Source organism: Erithacus rubecula, assembly GCF_903797595.1.
Source record: "Erithacus rubecula genome assembly, chromosome: 10".
Classification (NCBI taxonomy): Eukaryota; Metazoa; Chordata; class Aves; order Passeriformes; family Muscicapidae; genus Erithacus; species Erithacus rubecula.
In genome coordinates, this window is record NC_136662.1 from 16,513,834 (window position 1) to 16,535,314 (window position 21,481).

At 37.5% G+C, this 21,481-nt stretch overlaps 1 protein-coding gene across 6 annotated transcripts in view; it reads right to left on the reverse strand.

Moving 5' to 3' along the window:
* ST6GALNAC3 (ST6 N-acetylgalactosaminide alpha-2,6-sialyltransferase 3) overlaps window positions 1-21,481 on the reverse strand; it is a 226,668-nt gene that overhangs the window by 98,052 nt on the left and 107,135 nt on the right. For all 6 annotated transcript variants that reach the window (XR_013775260.1, XM_079313693.1, XM_079313692.1 and 3 more), the window contains exon 2: window positions 14,696-14,890. Coding sequence is in view for 3 of the 6 variants with exons in the window: in XM_079313692.1 (XP_079169818.1) it covers window positions 14,696-14,890 (195 nt within the window). In the remaining 3 variants the exon portion in view is untranslated. The remainder of the gene's footprint in view (window positions 1-14,695; window positions 14,891-21,481) is intronic.

Consider the following 21,481-nt stretch of genomic DNA (forward strand, 5'->3'; position numbering starts at 1 on the left):
ATATTTTCTTTCAGTTTTGCCTAGCAGTGTGTATAAATAAACACGTTAACTGCCAGGACATAATTTTCAGTATGCTTGTCTTACTTCAGACGTGTGTTTTCTGTTTGGAGCACAGCTGTTCATATTTCCCAACATGAGCTTCAGTGCTGTAAATATCTGCTCTATTGAGGGCTACTTCCCTAAACTACTGCACAGGGGCCACATGCACAAATTGTGTTAGTGCTAATGTAAGCTGTGTGCATGCAAATCCATGCACAGCACTCAGAAAACACAGACCACAGACCTTGACCCCAACGCTTTGCCACTGAACCAGAATTGCTCTAGTTAAAGCTGTGACTGTCACATAAATCAGGGTGGTTTTTTTTCAAAAGATTTTTATTCAGCTAAAAGAACTCATTCTGGGATAAAATGTAAGTAGCTCATGGTGCAGAACTGCATTAATGAAGCAAATTACTCCCAGTAACCTGGAAAACAAAATAATTAGGAAACTGAAGGTAAGATTATCTGCGTTTATTGCTACATTTTTTCAACATTTAGAAGTTTGTGCTGTGTTTAGCTCAATTTCATCATTTCTGGATCTCAAAACCAAGTCCTTTGCCTGTCAGCATAACACAGCTGGCAGCACTATTGCCTCTCCACTGGAAGGTCAGGGATTCACATCTCTGACTGAGACATGGGCTCGTGTCCAATGCTGACACTGCAGCAGAGGTTTGGGGGATGTCTCTGCACAGCTCGAGCTGTCTGCATTCAGATGAGACACCAGGGCAAGGTCACTGCTGCCCATCAGTGGGGACAACCTGGGTGAAAGGCAACAGCTCCATGGCAATTTTCTCAACAGTAGAACATAAGCCCAATGGCTTTAAGAAATATTTGCTTCTAAAAAATAGCTTTGGGTATCTGAGAATCTTTGGAAGGAATTGTTAAACAAAATAATAGAAATCCATGAGGCTATCCCAAACCATGCCAACAATATTTCCCTCCTTACTCTGCAAAGCTTTCTTTGCTTAGGAGAGAGGGCAGCCTACTTCTAAGAACAATGAGAGCACAGAGTTCAAACACACATTATTACATTTTGTACAGATGGGGCATATCTTGTACATTTTTAGAACCATGTATTCATGAATTTCCTGCTTCCTCATGGAAAATTCGCAACAATAATTACCAAATTAGGTACATTTCATTCAGTCTGCTGCTTTAAGAAGAGGGGGCAGATGCAAGAAACGTGAGCATGGGAAATAAAAGCTATTTCTGAATCATTTTCTCTGAGCAGTCAAGTGGATTCCATGGGTAGTGATGAAAGTGGTGGCTGGTGGCCATCCACCCACTCTGTGCCTCAGCTTTGTGACTACAAGGACAGAATCTGATGCACAGACATGGGCATTTTTTATCTCTTATAGGATAATATGTTGCCTTATTCATTCACATTGAACTGAAGTTGTATTTGACCACAACTGGAAATGAGAAGTAAAATGTAATACACATATAGTAGATAGTGGAATAAAATAAAGCATACAAATAAAATCGCTGCTTCTATAAAAACAAAAAATACACATATACTTAACACCCATCATGGGAAAAATTCCAGTGAAGTTACAATTAGATTTTGAGAGTAATTTCAGCAGCAACCTATTTCACTTCTATAACACTATAATGATTTCATCAGTAACAAATTCTCTAGGTAGTATCACACTGAAAAGTTTAAGGATGGCACCATTAAATAGCATCTATAATTGTTACAATCAACTACATATTACACAAAAGGGTGCATTTCCAGATGACTGTTAAATGTACCAATTTACCAGATTAGCATTTTGCTGAAAGGAACACTCTGAGCCCTCAAGAACCTATTACCTATGGACCAAGGCTCATGTCAAGTCCATTTTCTGCTGCAAAGATAAACTGGGCATCCTTTCACAACAGAATTTATAGTACAGCAAAAATACTACTGTTATGGAGGGGCAAAACATGGGGGCTTTAAATGCCACTGAGCCCATGGGTAAGCTGATAAACTGAATATAAGCAGATGTTTCCTCACCTTGTCCAGTCTCCTTTGCTCTTACAATTCCTCCATGGAGCTTTGCAAAGGCTGACAGGATTTCAGAACCTGTCAGAACAGGTACCTATTTAACAGGAAAGGAATCTTGCAGACACACACAGAGGTTCCACAAAGAATGAGAACCTGAGGTCTCACTTCAAGTTTTACTGGGAGCAAACCCAACCATGCAACCTAGAAACACCCTTGCCCTCTCAAATCACCACATCATTAAATAATAGACACCACCTCTGTGTTAAGCACTTCTAAAAAATCATGCTATCTCAAATACAAAACAGTAGAAGAACTCTTGGACATCCTTAGGTAGATGAATACTTCACTGGACCTACAAATAACTGATGGCTGTATAGGGAGATATATACTCATACTGGAAAGGAACAAAAAACCTACATTCATGAGTCCTCTAGCAACTTGAAAATTCAAACAGATTTTAAGATGCATTATGCAATAATATCTACTCACTTGCATCTAACATAGAAATGCCTCTTAGTGATATGCAGTTGCTAAAATTATATTTATGTTTATAAAGATCTTGCCAGACAAACTAGATTTTTCAAAGAAAAATTACATGCTTAGTGAGTGAAGAGAAATTACTAGAGGCATTCTTGCATTTCCTGAAGACTGATAAAGAGACAGATTTTCAGGAATTCAGAATACAGCTTCCTAGATAATTGAACAATTAATCTGAATGTACAAGAAATACAAATGTATATATAAATTAAGTGTTCTGAACATAAAATGAAGCTCCAATTTTTTAACAGATCCATTCTGTTATTCCATTATGAAAACTGTTCCTCTAATGAACAAGGACATTTAAACTGCAAGAACACTACTGCAGACTGAATGGGAAAAATTATGACCAAAAATCCTATTTTCAAGAAAAATTTAAACCACTGTAAGATTTCTAATATGGACTGAAACAAACCAAGGAGGAAAACCCCAACAAACCACAAACCAAACAACCAACAAAAAAAAATCACTTTGTCTTCTATACCTTTTTTAATTGGCCTCATACAACACCATATTTATCATCTTTTCCTTGCTAAATCTGCCTTATTTTTACAAACAATCTTGAAGGAAAAATAAATGGTATTTGCAGAAAGAGTATACAAGCATGAGGAAAGTAACATGGTGGACATTATCCTGGAAAAAAATGAAGTGAGTCATCCCATGTGAAAAGATCCAAGACACGTTAGGAAAAATAAATCTGAGGTAATTTGAAATCTAGAAACAGAGGGACCATGTTATGTCACCTCCTCTCTTCCATTACAGCTCAATCCCATACTGAGTTCCAGGAAACTGAACAGCAAGAAGTGAGGAAAAAGTGGGTTCTTTCTATGGATGATTTAGGAAAAATAAGGAAGCACTTTGCTTGATAACATGGTGATAAAGCTGAAACTGCAAGTGCCCGCACACACTGAAACATGAAAGATCTTTTTAAAAAATGGAAATAAAGACATATAAACAGCTGTAATATTTGCCATATCTCAATCTCAGAAAATGCTCAAGTGGTACCACATGATCTTCTAAGGGATGTGGGTAAAGGCCCAAGAATTGCAGTGATAGCAGCAGACAGGTTAAAACCTGAGATAACATGGAATATGGGTGAATCACGTACTAGCAGGATGATGAATGGCCAATCAGCTTCTTTCAGCTCTAGATTTTATTTTTTGTATATGCAACTATTTAGCACACACTTAAAGTAGCAGAAAAATACATGCATTATTCATGCTATTTGTGGCAGACATGCACTGTAGTTTCAGTGAACAGGACTGGAAGTAATACCAGAGGAAATAGAGACCTTAGAGGAAGACACTAATCTCAGAAAACTCAGAGTGTCACTGTAATTTTTTTTAAGGGTTCTGTTATGGTAATAGTTATGTTTGCACAAAATTATTTCTGGGCTATTCAGATAAACAGCCTCACAGAGGGCCATTTCTTCCCCAGGAAATGAAGAGTGGATAACACCCACCAGAATAAGAGCAAGCCATTTAAGAGCAAGTGGAGGGAGCTGGTTCCTATGCTATTATCAACAGCCTATACAAAACAAATGATCCAATGATTTAGATTTTACAGCAGAACTTACCTTGCACTGCAGCCAGCAGAGGTGGCAACTAATTTTAAACAGGAAACAATATCACCCCTGTCTATTGCTTGAAAATGACTTCTCATCTACAATTATCTGTCAGTTTTGCCTTCTCATTTTCAGTTATCACCAGCCCCCATACCTACAAAAGTCCTTTCTCCTTGATGCTTATGCTCAGCTCCAAAATAATTTATTAGGAGTTACACATGCTTATCAAAGACAGACAGGATTCATGCAGAAATTAATGGCAGTCTATGGAAGTTGCTATATATCATTATATAATATATGCCAACACTGCTGTCACAGTACGTGGATTGCCTCATCCTTTGTCAATCAGAATGAAGCATTAGTGCACTGCAAAGATTATTTTTGTTGTTGCTCTGACAATAAAGTTCTGGCTGTAATACAAGGGTAATAAGAGAAAATCTAGCCAGGATAGTAGACTCACAATCATTTTATGAATACGACTATAACATTTTAATTTTTGAACATGACCACAAGTAAGTTGATCAAAAAATGTTACTTGCTCTTTATAAATTTGAATCCTTTACAAACATGATGATCCTGAAGCAGTGAAGAATACTTTGGTCCACATCAACAGTGGGAAAGAAACTGAGGCAAGCTCATAAGAGTTCCAGTCTGTTCCTCTGCCCACTGCATTCTGAGTAAAAGAACAACACTAATCATCATTATTTGCCTTACAATAATGTCACCACCTCCATCCATTGTCACTGATACTGATGGTGACAAGGCACATTCCACATCAGGGGCCAATTGCAGCAGAAATGAACATGACAGCTCCAGAGTGACCTCACCAGCATGGAGGATCCCAAAGGATGATCCCACTACCTCCAAGGCACTCTTGTGGGACTCCTTGAAGGTCTGCCAGTGGAGACAATTAATGAAGAAGCATCATCTGCTGTGTGTCTGAGAAAATTGCATTTTTCTGGCTTCTTACTGGAGAGCCAGTTCAGCCTTGGAAACACTGAAAAGGGCACTACTCAGCCTTTGGGAACACTGATATGGCTTCAAATAAACTTCTTTTGGGCTCACTCCATTTGAAAAAGAAGTCATTCTAGTAAGGACATGAGAAAGAAAGTTAAAAAAACCTCTCACCTGAGACACAATTTTGCCACAGGTTCTTCTGATTTGAAACCTTTTTCCAGATGCTTTTCCAAAGCCTGCTACCAGAGGACTGGATCAATATATTCATCTTGACACCATCAAGAATCCAGCCTTGTGCAGAATGCAGCAGTAGGTGGCTTAAGAAGAGCCTCTTATCTCTTAACTCTCCAATCTATGCCTTCAAAGCATAAATAGTAATATATTTTGGGGAAAGTGGACATCTGATGATCTAGTAAAAGAAATTTCTGGCAGTAAATGGCAAGCCAAACTGGAGGGGAAGCTGAAGAAAATTCAGCAGTTTTGGACTGCATAGACTGGCTCTACAAAGGAAGAGCTAATAGGAAATAGGACTGACATTACACATCTTTTACATGTTAGGAATAAGACGACACAAGAAACTGTATTGTAAGCTGAAAAATGTTGATAAATCAATAAAATTAATTACACAAAAAACACCTGAGAACAAAACTGCCATTCATTGATCAATTCCATAAGATGCTGTATGTCATCAAATAGAGGGTTGTTGTTTTTACCTAAAGGCCAGACCTTATCCTTCACCTTGGTATTTAATTTCTGTTGTAGGATATTTGCCAGTGCTGATCTAAGCTTTCAGTGTCAGCCCTGGAACTAGTTTGGAGTGAGTCCCGTGCAATGCAGCCAGGCATTTCGTAGGAGTCTGAAGGCATCTGTGTAAAAGCTTAGAAATATGTTTTTTCAACTTGACACACTCCAGAAATTATATTTTTCTCTTTACAAATGTAAATCCTAGATACCAGCACTGAAACAGGCAGAAGGGAGGGAGGGTGGTAGCATCACTGAACTAGAACCAGAGAAATCAACCCAAACCAACTTGCACTTTGGCTGGTGTAATACTAATACAAAACCCTTGAGTGCTCTTTTCAGTCTCTAAGTGGAACAAAGCAGGTTCTGTCCTGTGGAGAAATATTGATCTAAGACTGGTAGCATTTTCATCAATTTCAAATTCAAAACTCTGGGTCCTAACTGCAAGAAACTTTTAAACACAAACTCAAGAAGTGGTACTTCAAAAAATGAAGCTATTAGTTGCAGGAAAGAGGACTGGACTGTATGAAAAGGTAAAGGCATCCCTGGGGTTGGGGATTAAAGAGGATGAAGTCACGTTATTAAGAGGACAATCCCAAAATCACGCTAGTAATTTCTCTGCACTCATCTGGGGATTTTCATTAAACACTGTATTTATTCATCTAATGGGCCAACTGCTTTTCTAAGCAACAGGAAACAAGTGATTACTGTAACCTCCGACTAGCTCAATATGGAAAATATATGAATTAGAGAGAAAAAAATTAAAGATGGAAGAAAGAAATATTGCAAGTAACACAGAGCTTCCTTTTTCTCCCTCCCACTCCTCCCCATATTGAATAGGTCTTCTTTTTGGGGTGCAGCTGCATGGACACCATTTGCAATGAATTCTCCAACATTAGTGGGAACATAATTTATTGGTTTAGAGGTAGTTGCGAAATTATTTGTGATGAGTACACAAAATTTACAGCCCCACCCACAGAAAATGTAGCTCCTTGTAACAGATACTGTAAGTCTATTAAGTAGAACTCTTAAGATGCACACACTGCCAGCATAGTAACGCCATTAATGGATATGAGATTTTTGACACAATATTCATACAGGTCTCTTACAGACCAAATAACACATATTTGATGGTATGGAATAATGTATTCAGCCAGACAAAAGCAACTAACCCAAGAAAAGCAATTATTGCTGGTACAATTTGCATCTGCTCCAAGAGGGTCTCTGAGCATGTTTTTCTCTACGCAGCACTTACAGCAGTCCACCTGTTCCATCCTGTTTTGAGAGCAGATAGCACAGATTAACAGCTCAAATATGCATTTAAGGTTCACATTTTTTCCTAACAAAAAGCCTAAGAGGAAAGGCTCATGTGATAGAAACTTTCCACCCACTCAGAGAACAATAAAAAAGACAAAACTCTGCGCTCAATCCGCAGAGCCTCAGAGCAGAACCTGAAGCTGCCAAACGCAGGCTGTGACAGATGGCCATGGGAGCAAACTTGGAAAGCAAAGGCTTTCAAGGAAGATGGCTGTGGCTTTAAAGCTAACTAGCAATTGGCATGGCTGTCAGAGCTGGGAGCCTGCCTCCTGAGCGAGTTCTGGCTGCTGTGTTTACATGTGCACCCACACACGCCTGTGCGTGGCTGGCACGCAGCTCCCTGCAGGGAAGCATTAATAGCTTTGGGTCAGCTCTGTGCTGGGCATCTCTGCCAGAATAGCTGTGCTGAGCAAGAGCTCAAAGAGCTAAACTCACTGATTGCCACAGCCAGCAGGAAGCCCTTGTGTAGGAACGATTATAAGAGCAAAATTCCATTTTTAGTGACTCTTTTGACTCTGTGGTGTATTTTATACAGTACAAAGTGTACCTCAGTTGCCATCACTAAATCCAGAACTAGTGACACTGCTGCAACAGACACCTTGAATCTCTGTGAGAAATGGACTCCAAGTATAAACTCAGGAGGGTGACACTGGGCTTCCTTTGATGAAGGCATCCTCATTCTTACACAGCAGTAGTGGGAGAATGTTCAGGAGGAAAGGATAGGGCACTGCTCTCCCAGCTGATGAACTGGAACACCAAGGAGACAACTTGCCTGCCACTAATGCAAAACAGCCCAACAGCCCATCCTTCATTTGGCAACCATTACTGACAAAAGCTGAAATCATGTCACAGTAACAGAAGTTCTCATCCACAGTAAAATCAGTAAGTTCCTCCTTCCTCCCCTTGACAAGCCTCACTATCATCTGCTCATTACATCTTCCTATTTTCCCCAGAGGTTTGGTCTCACTCAAGAAGACATTACACCAAACCTCTCTGCTCCTTCTTTACCAGTCCAAAGAACACTTCATTCAATTTTCTGGCCCACCTGCCATTCACACTAAAACAAAACACTGCTTACAGAAATTTGTCTATCAAGCTAGCTAACTGCAAAAGACAACTTTTCTTCTGTTTTCCAGATGATCTCCAGTCAATTTTCTAGGGGTCGTGTCACTCATTTGGAAAGATGTTCACACTTTTCACATGGAGAACACAACTGGCATCTTCACAATAGGGAGACTAACATTAGCTACTATAACCCTACCCTTCAGCAGCAGTAAAATAAAAAAATCCTCAAGAAGGTGGAAGAAATCTCTGAAAATTACATATAACCAAGGTGGATGGCAAATCTTTGATACCAGTAACCTTCTGCAATATAACCTATAAGCTCCATTCAACAGATCAATCCAGCCCACGATTGCATCGTAGACATTTATTTCTACCAGCCCAGGTTCTTTAGGGATTGACTTTTGAAGGCACAGCTCACTGGCTGATAGTAATCTCTTCTCAAGCCCCTTAGCCCTTTTTTTTTTTAAAGCAGAGCTGCCACACAGGCAGCACTGCTTGACTCATCACACTGAGGCTCTGTGTGGAGCAGATTTAATTCCTCTGTATAGAATACTTGATATATTTATCCTGGCACTTGACTTTTTCCTCATGAGACACCATGAGATTCGTGGCAGCTTTAAAAACCTAAGCTAATTCCATATATACAGAGGGAAAATGGCTGAGCTGGCAGGATTTGCTCCACTGAGGACACACATTATCTGTGCTCCCTTCTCTCCTGTAGGTTCATAACAGCCTGAGTGGTTTCAAGTGGACCTTGCAGCTTATTTGGATCATTTTCTCTTCTTCCAGGCCAAAAGAGGGTTGGAAAGAGGAAGAGGGCAGTGAGGATTCTTGTGAGGTCTATTTGTTTAGTGAGATCTATTGCTATAATAAATGTGTTCCTGGAGTTGCTCATTTGGTGGTTAAAGTCCTTGGCAGGAATTTTATTTCTGAGCCTATGGCTCCCAGAGCCAGGAATGGGAGCTCTGGTACAGTCAGAAAACACAACAGGGGCAGAGGGACAGGAACCATCAGCCCACCATATGAATCTCTCTCAGAAGTTTAACATAAAAACATGATTGTCATTTAAAGTGTTATGTAACTAATCCTTCTGCAATACTCCCAAAGAAAATTGTTCCTGAAAATTTATAAAATGGAAGCAGAAAAACGTCCAGGAGATACTGCATGTTTGGTTGTACTTTCATTATTATTATTATTATTACTATTATTATCATCATCATTATCATTATTATTATCATCACATTATTTCTGAATGTAATAGGCTGAAATAATGATTAACTGTGCAACTGATAAAAAAACGTGTCTTAGAAGGGATATAAATGATAAATTACTATGAAACAAATGACCTTTTATTACCAAAATATCCTGTAAATTCTTAAGCTGTAACACAGAACAAGATCCCAAAGGAAAAGACGGGATAGAAGTCATCCATGTGTCAGAAATTAAATACTAAAGTAGATTTCTGGCACAGGGAGTTTTGCCTCTCTAGGACAGTTTTTCCCTAGAAGAGTATGAAACAAGTATCTCTGGAGTTTGCTGAACACACTGTTCAGTTCACAGTCTGGTACCTTCTCTTCTCACATGAAACCCAAAGCTATTCTCCAGCAGCACTCCAATATTCTCCACTGACACTTCATAGTGTCCCTTTTGTCCATTACTAAAGAGGCAAAACAAACTTTCCCAGGTTGCTTGCTAGCTTTACATTTTTTATAGTATTTCTTACAAAATTTCAGATGTTTTAAATTCTTTTTTTATTTCCCATATCGGGAGAGGAAAGCATATTAATATTTTTAAAATCCCATTCTTTGCTTTCCTTATTCATTGTTTGATTTAGTTTTTCAAGTGTTGTAAGAAGGTGGTGTCTCACGCTTGGCGTGGGTCCATCTAATGATTGCTTATAACATGTTGACAACTAAGGTTTTGCTATTGTTGAGATTGTGGGAGCTTTATCTTACAGCCAGAGACCACACCACAGCCCATATTTCTGCATGTTATGTTAGTTTTCCTCTACATTTCAGGTAAGTTTTAAGTGCACTTAATTTCTTGTGCTTGAAAAGAATTATAAAAAGGACAACACAAATACATATAAGTTCCTGTTAATATTCATATCTGGGGTATTTAATTTATGGAAACCACCACTCATTTCAGCCAAGTTCTACTACAGAACATCTGGCAAAAAGGGGGAAAAAAGAACCAGATTTAGGCAGTCCAGACACTAATGTTTGTAGCTGTGTGTGCCACAAATGGTGAGTAATTAATGCTTGTACCCAGGTCTGTTCAGGTTAGGGACAAAATGGTAAAGGACATTATGATACAAATGTATTTCTTCACTATCCATACAGTACTGATGAGATTTTCAGTTATGACAGGATTTTTAAAAAGTCTTAAGTGCTACAATGCACATTCTTTTCATCTAGTGCTCATCACTGTAATGCAAGATTTTTCAGTGTTCATGAGACAAAGGCTCTTTGCTCCCTCAGAATTCATTTAGAGGAAGCCATTAGATCTCACAGTTGCAGTTTAATGTAGGGATTTTAGGTCATCTCAGAACTTACCCTTTTCCAAGAACAGTTTTAATCTTTGTTCAGTACTTGAATATACTTTTATAATTATGCTTCAAGTGTTATTGCAGCTATATTTCAGATTTTACGTATGCAGGAAAATGCTATATTATTTTAATACTGACGGTAGAGTAAAAATCTATTCAATATTCACCTTTCAGGAAGCACAATCAAATATCCAAGAACACTATTAGACTTGCCTAGCATAAAGTTTCAAACTGCTAATGGATTTTAAATTGATGTCATAATGCTGCAATTTAAATACATGATGTTCATTAATTTTGCCAGAACTCTTTGTAGAGTAGGAGTGGTATGAAAGAAGGAGGAAGGTTATATTTTTCTATCTGCTTCTTTTTATCTGCTTCCCCATTTTTGATACACAAAAAGAGTCATTACATCAGCTTGACGTGGGTGGGGGTGAAGTTTATTCCAATAGGTTTCAACAGGGTAGCCATTGTGGAGTATCAATTTAATACTTTCTATGAAAAAAATCACCAGAAATAGGATAAAAACAACTAACACATGATAGGCATGACATTTCCTAAAGACAGATTTCATGGGACCTCTCACCAAAAATCCATAGGCACAAAGTGGAGGAAATAAGGGAAAGAAAGGTCATCTTGTTCATATACCTCCTTCTCACTGAAAGGTCAAAATTCATGTATTGAGGGAGACAGCAATATTGCAAAACAGGCACAGTTTCCCACAAATCTCAAGTAGTCATCCTAGATGTGGATATTGAAAAGGGAAAAGAGCACATCATGGAAGTCAACTACAAGGTTCCCCTTTCCTGCTGAGGGGAGTGAGGGTGGGCTCTGGATTCAAATTTTCTAGGTGAAGAATCCTTGATTTTAGAAATATCTCCAAAGTGAAACTAAAATGTGTCTAGACATAATGGCCCAGTATATACAACACTTCACATCTATTTGTACTTCAAATCCAATATATTTACTGTACATAAAGACAGTTTTTCCAAAGCTGTTGCTATGGCTACAAATCAAGGAAACCATAGCAACAACCCTGTATTATATACAGCCTTAATTGCAGATTAAATTATGTCCCTCTTTGCATTTTATATTAAATACCCCAATACAATCTAGTTTTAGTAATCTTTTTTTAGTAATTTTTTTCAGACTCTTTAATAATAAGAGTTCCATAATATTACAGTGTCAAGTCAAATACACAACACCCTTGAAAAATGTCTTTACAGCACTATTCTGATCATACCTAATAACAACCACATCATTGTTTTTTACTTGAGATAAACACTAATGTTCATCTCATCGTATTTCCTGATCTTTTTCTAATACAAATGATTGATCACTACTACTTTAACCAAGTAATTGATTTTCCATCATCCCATAAGATTTTTCAAGTCTCATCCCACTGAGCCTTATCCCAAAAAAAACCAGCTCCTCCTAACTCAAACTTTTATTGCTATAGAAAAGTTTGCGAGGCTGGACCTTTTTTGGTCTGGTTTGGTTTTCCTTTTTCTTCAGAAAGTAAGTGTGTAATAGAGAGACGGGAAAGGCAGAGAAGAAGTTCATTGCAGATTTTCTAGCTTCCCTGTCACTTCAGATGACTGACTGGGTTGGTGGCAAATTACCCTAATTCCTCAGGTTTGTTGACCTTGTACATTTAAGTACACTAAGGAGATGGCATGCAGCCAGACCTTGGAGTGCAGCCTGAGAGGAACAGGTAAAGGAGAACACAGAACAAATGTGAAGAAAAGAAGAAGGATGCCAGAACTGGCTGAGGAACAGGTGGGAGTGCTGCTATCAGACAGCAGGAGACACCAGTGGGGAGACAGGATCAAAGGACACTTCAGGAGAATATGAGCACATTCAACAGGTGCAAAAAGATTCCCTCAATAAAAGAGGCCAAAAATCACATCTTTAAAAGCCTTATCTCCTATCTTCCCTTCCATCACTTTATTTTCTGATAATTCATTGTGGTATTGTTGAGACATCACGTGCCCAATTTTGCAAAAAAATTGGCCATATATGTTTGGGGCATTAGTTTGTCTCAGAGCAGACTTTTCTGCTCATCATACATACCATAGCAGCACAAAAAACCTACAAAATATCTTAATTTCACAAAATGTTTAGAAATTCAACATATTTGACGGAATAAGAAATTTATAATTGAGAATTTCTGGCTATATTAATACAAATAGTATACAAATGCTTATTTGACAAAGCAATATGTGTTCTAAAAAACATCATCTGAGAAAGCTACAAGTGTGAGTTAGGAACATGAGCTATGCAAAAGCTTTTCACATGAGCATCACAACAAAAGTTCCCTCATACAGGGAACAATTAAGTCAAAAGTTAGTGCATTTACAATAAACCAGCCATGCTCAGGTTCTTTGATATCATTTTAATTAGCAAATATTAATGTAATCTGCAAATACAACAGGGAAAACAACTAAAATTACTAAGTTTAAGGAGTCTTTCATGACCTAAGCTAAACTGAGACAAATGTCTATCGGTCACCCGTTTCAGGACATTCATTTCCATTCACTGTTAGAACTTCCAAGCGTGTTATCAAATTTAAGAATTAATTAAGGCCCTCACAAACTATTTCTAACCTCTGATGGAGGCACTGGTGAATAAAAATGGATTAGCATGCTCCTCTCCTCTCCAGTTATCAGTTGAGACTGATAGTGATCAAGTGACCATGGCAGCTCTGCCTCATTCAGATTCTGCACCCACCACTGTGGCAACAGCCCAGGGACATGCAGAACACTCTGCCCTCTCATTCTAGAGGGATGAAACCTCCTGAAGTTCTCCTTTCAGGTGCTTGTCCTTTTTCTGCTTTATAGATAAGGTAGCCTCCAAAATAGTGCTGCATCTTACAGGAACAATGATTAAAAGCTATATATATTTAAAAGAAGTTGCCTCCGAAAAACTGCCTCTATCTTATTCTGATTTTTATATTTAATCCACTAAAAATAGTGTAATAACTAATTAGCCCAATACACTTACAGGACTAAATATAAAGAAGTGGTAAAGTATTTTCATTCTTTGTAAAAGCTGTTATGTTAATGATTTCCCTCATTAATAACTGCAATCTTATAGAAAAAAGTAACTAGTAATGGAAGTCTGATAGTATTTCTCATGACTAACAGTGCTATAACCGATCACAAACTATAGAAAGAGTTTATTTTTTATGTTACCTTATTTTGAAAGTTTCCATTTTACAAATACTACAAAGAGAGAGGGGAAGTCTGAAGAAAATGCACCACCAGCACCACAACCCAACAGTGGCTGTAGAAATTCCAACAATTAAGATACTTTAAATCAGGAGTCTCTGTAAAACCTAATGTCATCTGACAAGTATTTTTATCACACAGTAACTATTTTGCAAAGCAGGTACACATCCATGAGTTTTAAAGTACAGAGTACAAATACATACCTTGCTTTGAAATAGCTATCAAGTATTAATGCAATACTTCCAGAAAAACCCAGTAAACCTCTTTATATATTTCCTAGACTCACATATGCTTATTTCACAAATCACTCCCTTTTCCTCTTTCATGCCTCTTTTGTTCTTTGGAAAGCCCAGGCAAAATGAAACATTTTTAGGACCTTATTACAACAAACATAACAAAATTTCCTTTTATATTAGAGGGATTGAAGCATCAAAATTATCTAGAAAGACTTTCTTCTTTGAATAAACAAGTTTTCACTCAGTTGAGGATGATTTTGAGGCCAGTTCACTCCCCTCTCCACTGCAGACATGACAGACATTTTAACAATTTCAAAGGTCATTTAAGTGGTAGCAGACTTCTAAAATAGCCACTTTGCTCAGAAACACCCTTGTTCAGTTTTTACACTGAACAAGGCAGGTTGCAAAAAAGCAATAGATGGGATCAGAGAAAAATCTACTGGTCCATTTTGCTAGGCTGTTAAAATCAGGCCTTACCTCTTGTGTTTTTACATTTATATATCCATAATGAGTTTTCAGAGGCTGCCTTTGGCCATTAGAAAACGGGATCCACTTGACTCTGGTTTGTCCAAAGCAGTTTAGGATCAAAGGGAAAGTTACTTCATTTGTGAGACGAACAATGATCAGACAGAGGAATGCTGCAATGAAACTCACAGCAACAATGGATTTTCTCTGTAATGAAAAGAAGAAAGGAAATAAATTATTAAAATTGAGAGTCAATTTTAATAAAAAAATACATATCTTCAATCGAAGGATGAAGGAAAAACACTTGAGAAAGCTTTATGTGAAATTATTCCTCTGGTAGTCACCTTGCTGCAGGAGCACAAGGAGACAGGTGACTGGATTGTCTTATTTCAATAGATTTGCATTTCAGAGGTTTGCAGAGTTTCTTCTAGAACTGGTTGCAAATGAGTCAGTTTTGCTCATAAAAAAAAAAAAAGCACTTTTTAAGGTTCAAAAAGCATCTATCAACTTTAACTTTTATTTGCATTTGGAATAAGGATTTTATGTAAACATTCACACCAACTTGTCACTCAAAATCATCAGTTTTCTGGGGATGACAATACACAAAAGGAAAACGCCATCTGCAGTGACACCACACAAAATTTACTGGGAAGATTACCATCACTACAGATCATTCCATGCAACAGAATTCATGCTCTAACTTTAAATACTTTAGGAAAAATTGTTGATGAAGTCAGCACCACATCCTGCCTTACTCCAGCTTCATGAATTTACAAAATAAGGTATTATTATTTCAAACAAGATGACCCCCATTGTTACTAATTCAACCAATTTGAAGTCTTTGTCTAATTAGTCCTTCCCTTCTGCCTCTACCCCATCCAGTCAGCTGGACTGGAGAATGTAATCACAGATCACAGCTTTTCCCCTGGGTAACTCCCCAGTCTGCAGATGAAAAGCTTGTAAAAAAGTAGGATGTTCTCCTTATTTTTAGATATTTTTTAAAATATTGCAATCAATTACTTCTAGACAAATTACTTAAGGACAAACATGTCAGTTGGTGTGTGTAAAGATTCTAGATACGATACCCTATCAAAAAGATTATTTTCACATTTTCCCCTGAGGGAATGAAACAATTATCATTTACAGGTGTTTCTACTGTACTTTAATTACATTCTAGGTTTACCTAATTTGCTACTGTTTAATTAGTCTACTGAAGGTAATTCTATCATTCTAAAACATTTACAGAAAATACAGGTGAAAAAAATCATTTGCCTAAGGGCCTAAACATAAGTGTATAATTACACTTAATGCTGGATGACAGAATGTGATCACCCCAATTCCCATCTACAAATACCACCAACTAAGCAGCACAGAGCACATTTAGCACCACTTATTTTACATGATGGCAGTAAAATCACACGTGATGCCATGGTAAAGGCAAGCTCTCATTGCAACCTGATCAGATGAATCTGTTTGCACAACAGTGAGAATCACAATGAGCCCACAGCAAATTGGAAGAGATGTTACAATATTCCCACAAACAGGAGTTAACAAAATAATCCATTGCAGGGGTCAATTGCATAGCTCTGTGTTCTGATGTACTGGGAGTTTACAATTTATAAGACAAAAGCAGTGAGAGACTGGGCTGGAAAACTTGGGTGAACGAGGTCACAGTGAGGAGAAAAGGAAGAGGAGGATGAAGAAGTATTGTGGCAGTGTGATTCAGTGAGGAACCTCAGTCAGCTAATGGCTGTGCAATGCAAAATTAAACCCAGCAAATCTTCAGAGGACAGCACAGCAGCCACACAACCCAATCTCAGCTTTCAGAATTCATGGAAGCCACTGCACTTTTCATCATCTGCATTATAACAGATTTACATTAAATTGCAATAAAATGGCTGGGGAGCACTTCTGTGTCACTTCTCTTTGTAGCAGATGGAGTCAGAGACATCTAGCTATATATCAGAGCCTTGTAAGTGCTAAGAGCAGCCAAGATGTGCAGTGCAAGTGATAATCATAAAGCAATGAGAGGGAGCATGGATTAGTCATATTATTTATTGCAAATCAGAATTAGAGTATTGCAAATATTTAAAGGGGAATCGAGATCTTGTTCCACTACATAAGCATGTTTCAATCAAAACATCCACAGCAGGAAGCAAGATTGCTTGTATGATGCTACTACCTGATTTCCACATATCCTTTCTTCCTGCTTTATTGAATACCACTTTTTACTTCCTTTATTTTGTGCAGATCTATTCTGAACTTGAAAACAGTGCAATCAGCTTTATGTGCTTCTCACAGGGAGCTGTTCTAAACAGTCCTTGCCCTGAGAAGAATTCAGATTGTGTAGCTGAATTTCTTGGCTTTCACTAGGAAGCCACCTGATTTTCATATTTCTTTTCTTTAAATGCACTGTATTACCAGATGAAACAAAAATTGTGGCCTTTTGTTTTTTTTATGTAAGAAAATATTGTTTGAAAAGGAAAACAGCACAGATTTTTCTCTGAGCTTAGCCAGAAAGAATCTGCACTAACAAAAACATTCAAATGAGAGAAAGGAATTTTTACAACAGAACAGAATTAAGGCATCTGTTGAAATTTATTTGGAAAAAAAAAACTAGCTGTATGCAAGCACAATGGTTACGCACCAAGAATGTTTTTATTAAGTATTCAGTCCCCCTGAAATTTTTGTTGAAGGCATGAGATCCAACAATAGGAATTCTCTGTGGGAAAGACTACTACCAATTGGAATTTCAGTGGCTCTGTAAATTTCACTGTAAAAATACTGAAAAACACCAAAGCAAACACAATTTTAGTCTTCTTAAAGTACCAAGTAAAGTCTGCTCAGTGGCCATGAGTATTCTACAGGGCACTTCTAAAAGTAATTTGGTTCCCTTAAGTCCCTATATTCTTTACCTGCTACTATAACCACAAACAAAACAACAACAAAACAACCAACCCCAGGTGCTATTTGTCATTAACTGCTTCTTGTAAAATCTCCATTACTGCAGATAAATGGGTTTTGCTATTGGTCCTCTGATAAACCTTAAAATTTAGCATTTGAGAATTCAGAAATTCTACATGTCATTAGGATATGACAGAAAGGTCTGAAGCTATATACAGGCATGAATACCAAATTGTCATTTGTCTCAAAATTTGTCTGCATCAACATTTTAAATACTCACACATCTTACCATTTGGGAGAGCTAAACCAATGCTAATTAGTAAGTCTATAGAGAAACAAATCTTATTCCTTCTTAATTTTCAGTTCTCATGAATGCAAATTGTCTCTTAACAAAAGAAATGTTTCTCTAACATGGACATATCCTGTGCATAAATTCCAATCAATCCTTTTTTTTTTTTTTTTAGCTTATCTAATGTAGACATTTTGATATTGACAACATTTACATAAGAAATGTATATTCAGTTATAAACATCTTTTAAATGTTTCCCATTTTTTACATACTCAGTGAGGAGTACACAGTAAGACATATGTTAAAGAATTTCTTAGCTGGACGACTTGCATGGTATATCAGCTTCTGTTACATTTTATTACAGTCACTATAGTACCTGCCTAGCCTAGATGGCAGGGTAAGAACAAAATTACCTTTCTCATGAATACAGGGTCCTATAGCAAAAGAGTGAAGAAGTTCACCTTTTGTTAATGAGACTAAGTCTACCCAAAGGTTCATTCCTAATTTAAAAACAAACAAACAAACAAACACACAAACAAAGTGGTAGAAGAGGAAAAACTTCAGAGTACAAGAACTGCAATACCTCAGACCCCACTGGGTCAGAAGCATTCACTAGGGCTAAAGAGTTTCTTCAAATTCTTTTTACTCCATCCCCACAACAACATCTTCCCACTTCTGGTGTCAGTTATTTCTCAGACATCAAGCTCATTCTGTCTAGTATGTATATCAAAATCAATAACTAGTAGGCATGAATCACATTCAATTTATATCTAGGTTGTCAAAGTAAGAATTGAAATGAAAACAGGAGTGTCATACTACTCTGCTGGATAGAATTTAATTAAAAACTTCATGGGAATAAAACAATAAGTACTTTCAAGGGTATACATATATGTATTTGGCAACATGGTCTCTATTGCTTCATATTATCTCTAATGCTTCATATTATCTAGTTTTGGCTAATTACCAGTGCCTGGGTGATTCATTAGTTTCAGTTCAGCAGGGAACTTGATAGTCTGAAAAAGTTTTCGTCATATTTTTCTTTCATAATCTGTTAAAAAGTGTGAGATGACAAGATCTTTTCTTTATAGTTCAATAATGCCTGTCAGAATAGTAAGACACAAACATTTTTTGTGTTGTATACAGTTGTCTGGGAGGGAGGGAGGAAGGAAATATTTCCAGCATAGGAAGATAATTTCTTATATTGTAAATTTTACTGAGATCTGTATTAAGTATCCTTATTCTACTTTCTAGCCAGAGCACAACACCCTGCCACTTGGCATGCATTATATGGCAGAAACTATCAAACCACTTCACAAGCAGAATAAATCCCCATCCTAGTGGGTTTCACAGTAAAACCCATTTCACAGGTGCATAAACTGAGGTTGAAATCAACTTCCTTAAGATCACAAAGAACTCAACAGACGATTTTTACTCAACTCCTAAACTTTCATTCCAGAAATGTTTTGACTTCAGGTTTATTGTTTCTATCACAAGTAACGGCCTGAATTTGTTAAACATGATATTATGGAAGATTCCAGTAAAGAACCCTAGGAACCCCAAACAGTAATTGCAAAGAAGCCTTTTTTCATAAATTGATTTTCTTCAATACTCATTCTTTCTTTTATTTTACAAATACTTGGCAGCACCAAGCTTGGAAAGACAAATGAAAGATAAAGACTTATGTGATGGCTTTGGGTCTCCTAGATGACATGATATGCAGTAATATTGTATTATTTTCACAATACCTACCTTTATGGGCACAGCCAGTAACTCAATCACTTTTTTAATATCTCTGCACATCATACTACTTTCATTATAGGACCAATGCAGGCTTTCAGTTTTGACTCAAGTATAAAAGCATTTGAAAACAATAATGGCTACACTTACTGAATTTGTTTCATTGTGTAGACCACTATATGTAAAAAATAGTTTTATTTAATTTTCTCTTTTATAGTCTTGAGCATCCCATTTAAAAGCTACTTTCTATTACAACAGAGCATTAAATGAAATTCGTTCAGCACTCTAGTTCAGTATACCTTACTGATTTCACTGGTATTGGAAAAAAAGTGCCTTCCAGCTATTTTTTTCCTGAAACTCCCTCTAACAGGGCTGCTGAAGAGATAGTCAAGCACAGGTCCTAGAGTTTTCAAACTGAGTAAGACTACAGAGCAAAGATCCTTCTAGAAACAGTCATATGTCAAACATCATTTGCATAAAATCAGCAGCTGAAGATTCACTTTCTTCTCTTCCAGAAGTAAAAGTTAACCTGAATATGTTCAAAGACTCCACAGGAGATTGCTGTCAGTGTTTCTCTCTCAGGAGGAGAGAAGAACAAAGCTGGTAGGGGTTATATCACCAGCAAGATCTAGTTAGAGTTAAAAAAACAGATTAAAATTAAGATTAAAGCAACGGGGTTTTTTGTTGTTTTGTTTCTGGAAAAGGACATCTTTGCTAAACTGGAACGTAAGCAGCCAGGAAGCTGAAAATAAGAGCAAAAATGAAGTTCAGTGATAAGAAGTAACACTGGAAATGCAGTGTACCTAAAACTAGGTGGCTACAATGAAAGAAACGTGAGTTTTATCCTGAAAAGTGTTTCTCATAAGAAGGCACCCTGTATCAGAACTGTGGTGTTTAAGCAGGCATGAATGGAAGACACATTACTTCTTGCACACCTTCTCTGCAGGAGCTCTGGCCTTTTCTATGGCTAAAACAGCTTGAGGGCTCTCAAAACACAGCTCATTGTATCTCTTGTTAAAAAATTTGTTACATAATTCAGTTTTATGATGATTCACAATTCACAGGTGGTGTGTCTAGGCTCATAGCAGCTCAACGTATTCAACCATATCTTTCATTAAAACCAAAACCATGCAGAGTGGGTTCAGGCTTATTGAGGGAAGACCTGAGCAATGAACAAAACAGTAATCAGCACAGTGCAAATAACTGATGTAACAGCAGCCGTCTGTATTAAAAACCTTATATGAGATAATCCTCCTATATGTAAACTCCTTTTATTAGTTTCAGGTAACTGCACAACTTTATTACACACAACATTCCCATCAGAAAGAGCACACTTATTTAGGTAATAATATGAAATTATGTAAGGTGAAGAACTTCTGAGTTTCAAGGAATAATTGTTGAAGTATTTTGAAGACCTTCCCTATGCTATCATGCATAAGAAGCTACCACATTTGAAAAGCCCCAGTGATTCTCAGCCCTTGGAATTGCAAAGCATTGCCAGATTTCAGGAATTATTTTGTGTCACTATTCCCTCTTGCCCTAAACTCGAAGTCTGATAAGTTGAAGCATTTATTTGTCTGGAAATATTCTTATCCCTTCAGGCTTTCCAGCACTTTGAGCTCCCCATATCCTATAGTTCCTGCTATTCATTTCATGCTCACTCAAAGCTGGATCTGTACTTCCCTCAGCAGTCTGCTCCTGGCCCAGGGTTCCCTGTGCAAACAGCCCCACTCCACCAGGCACAAACACATCATTAGCACAGCCCCAGCATCACACCACAAGGTCACACTACCACCAAAGCAACCTAAACTTCTGAGCAAGGCCTGCCTTTGGCTAGTCTGCTATTTCATTTTATACTGCAGCTGAAA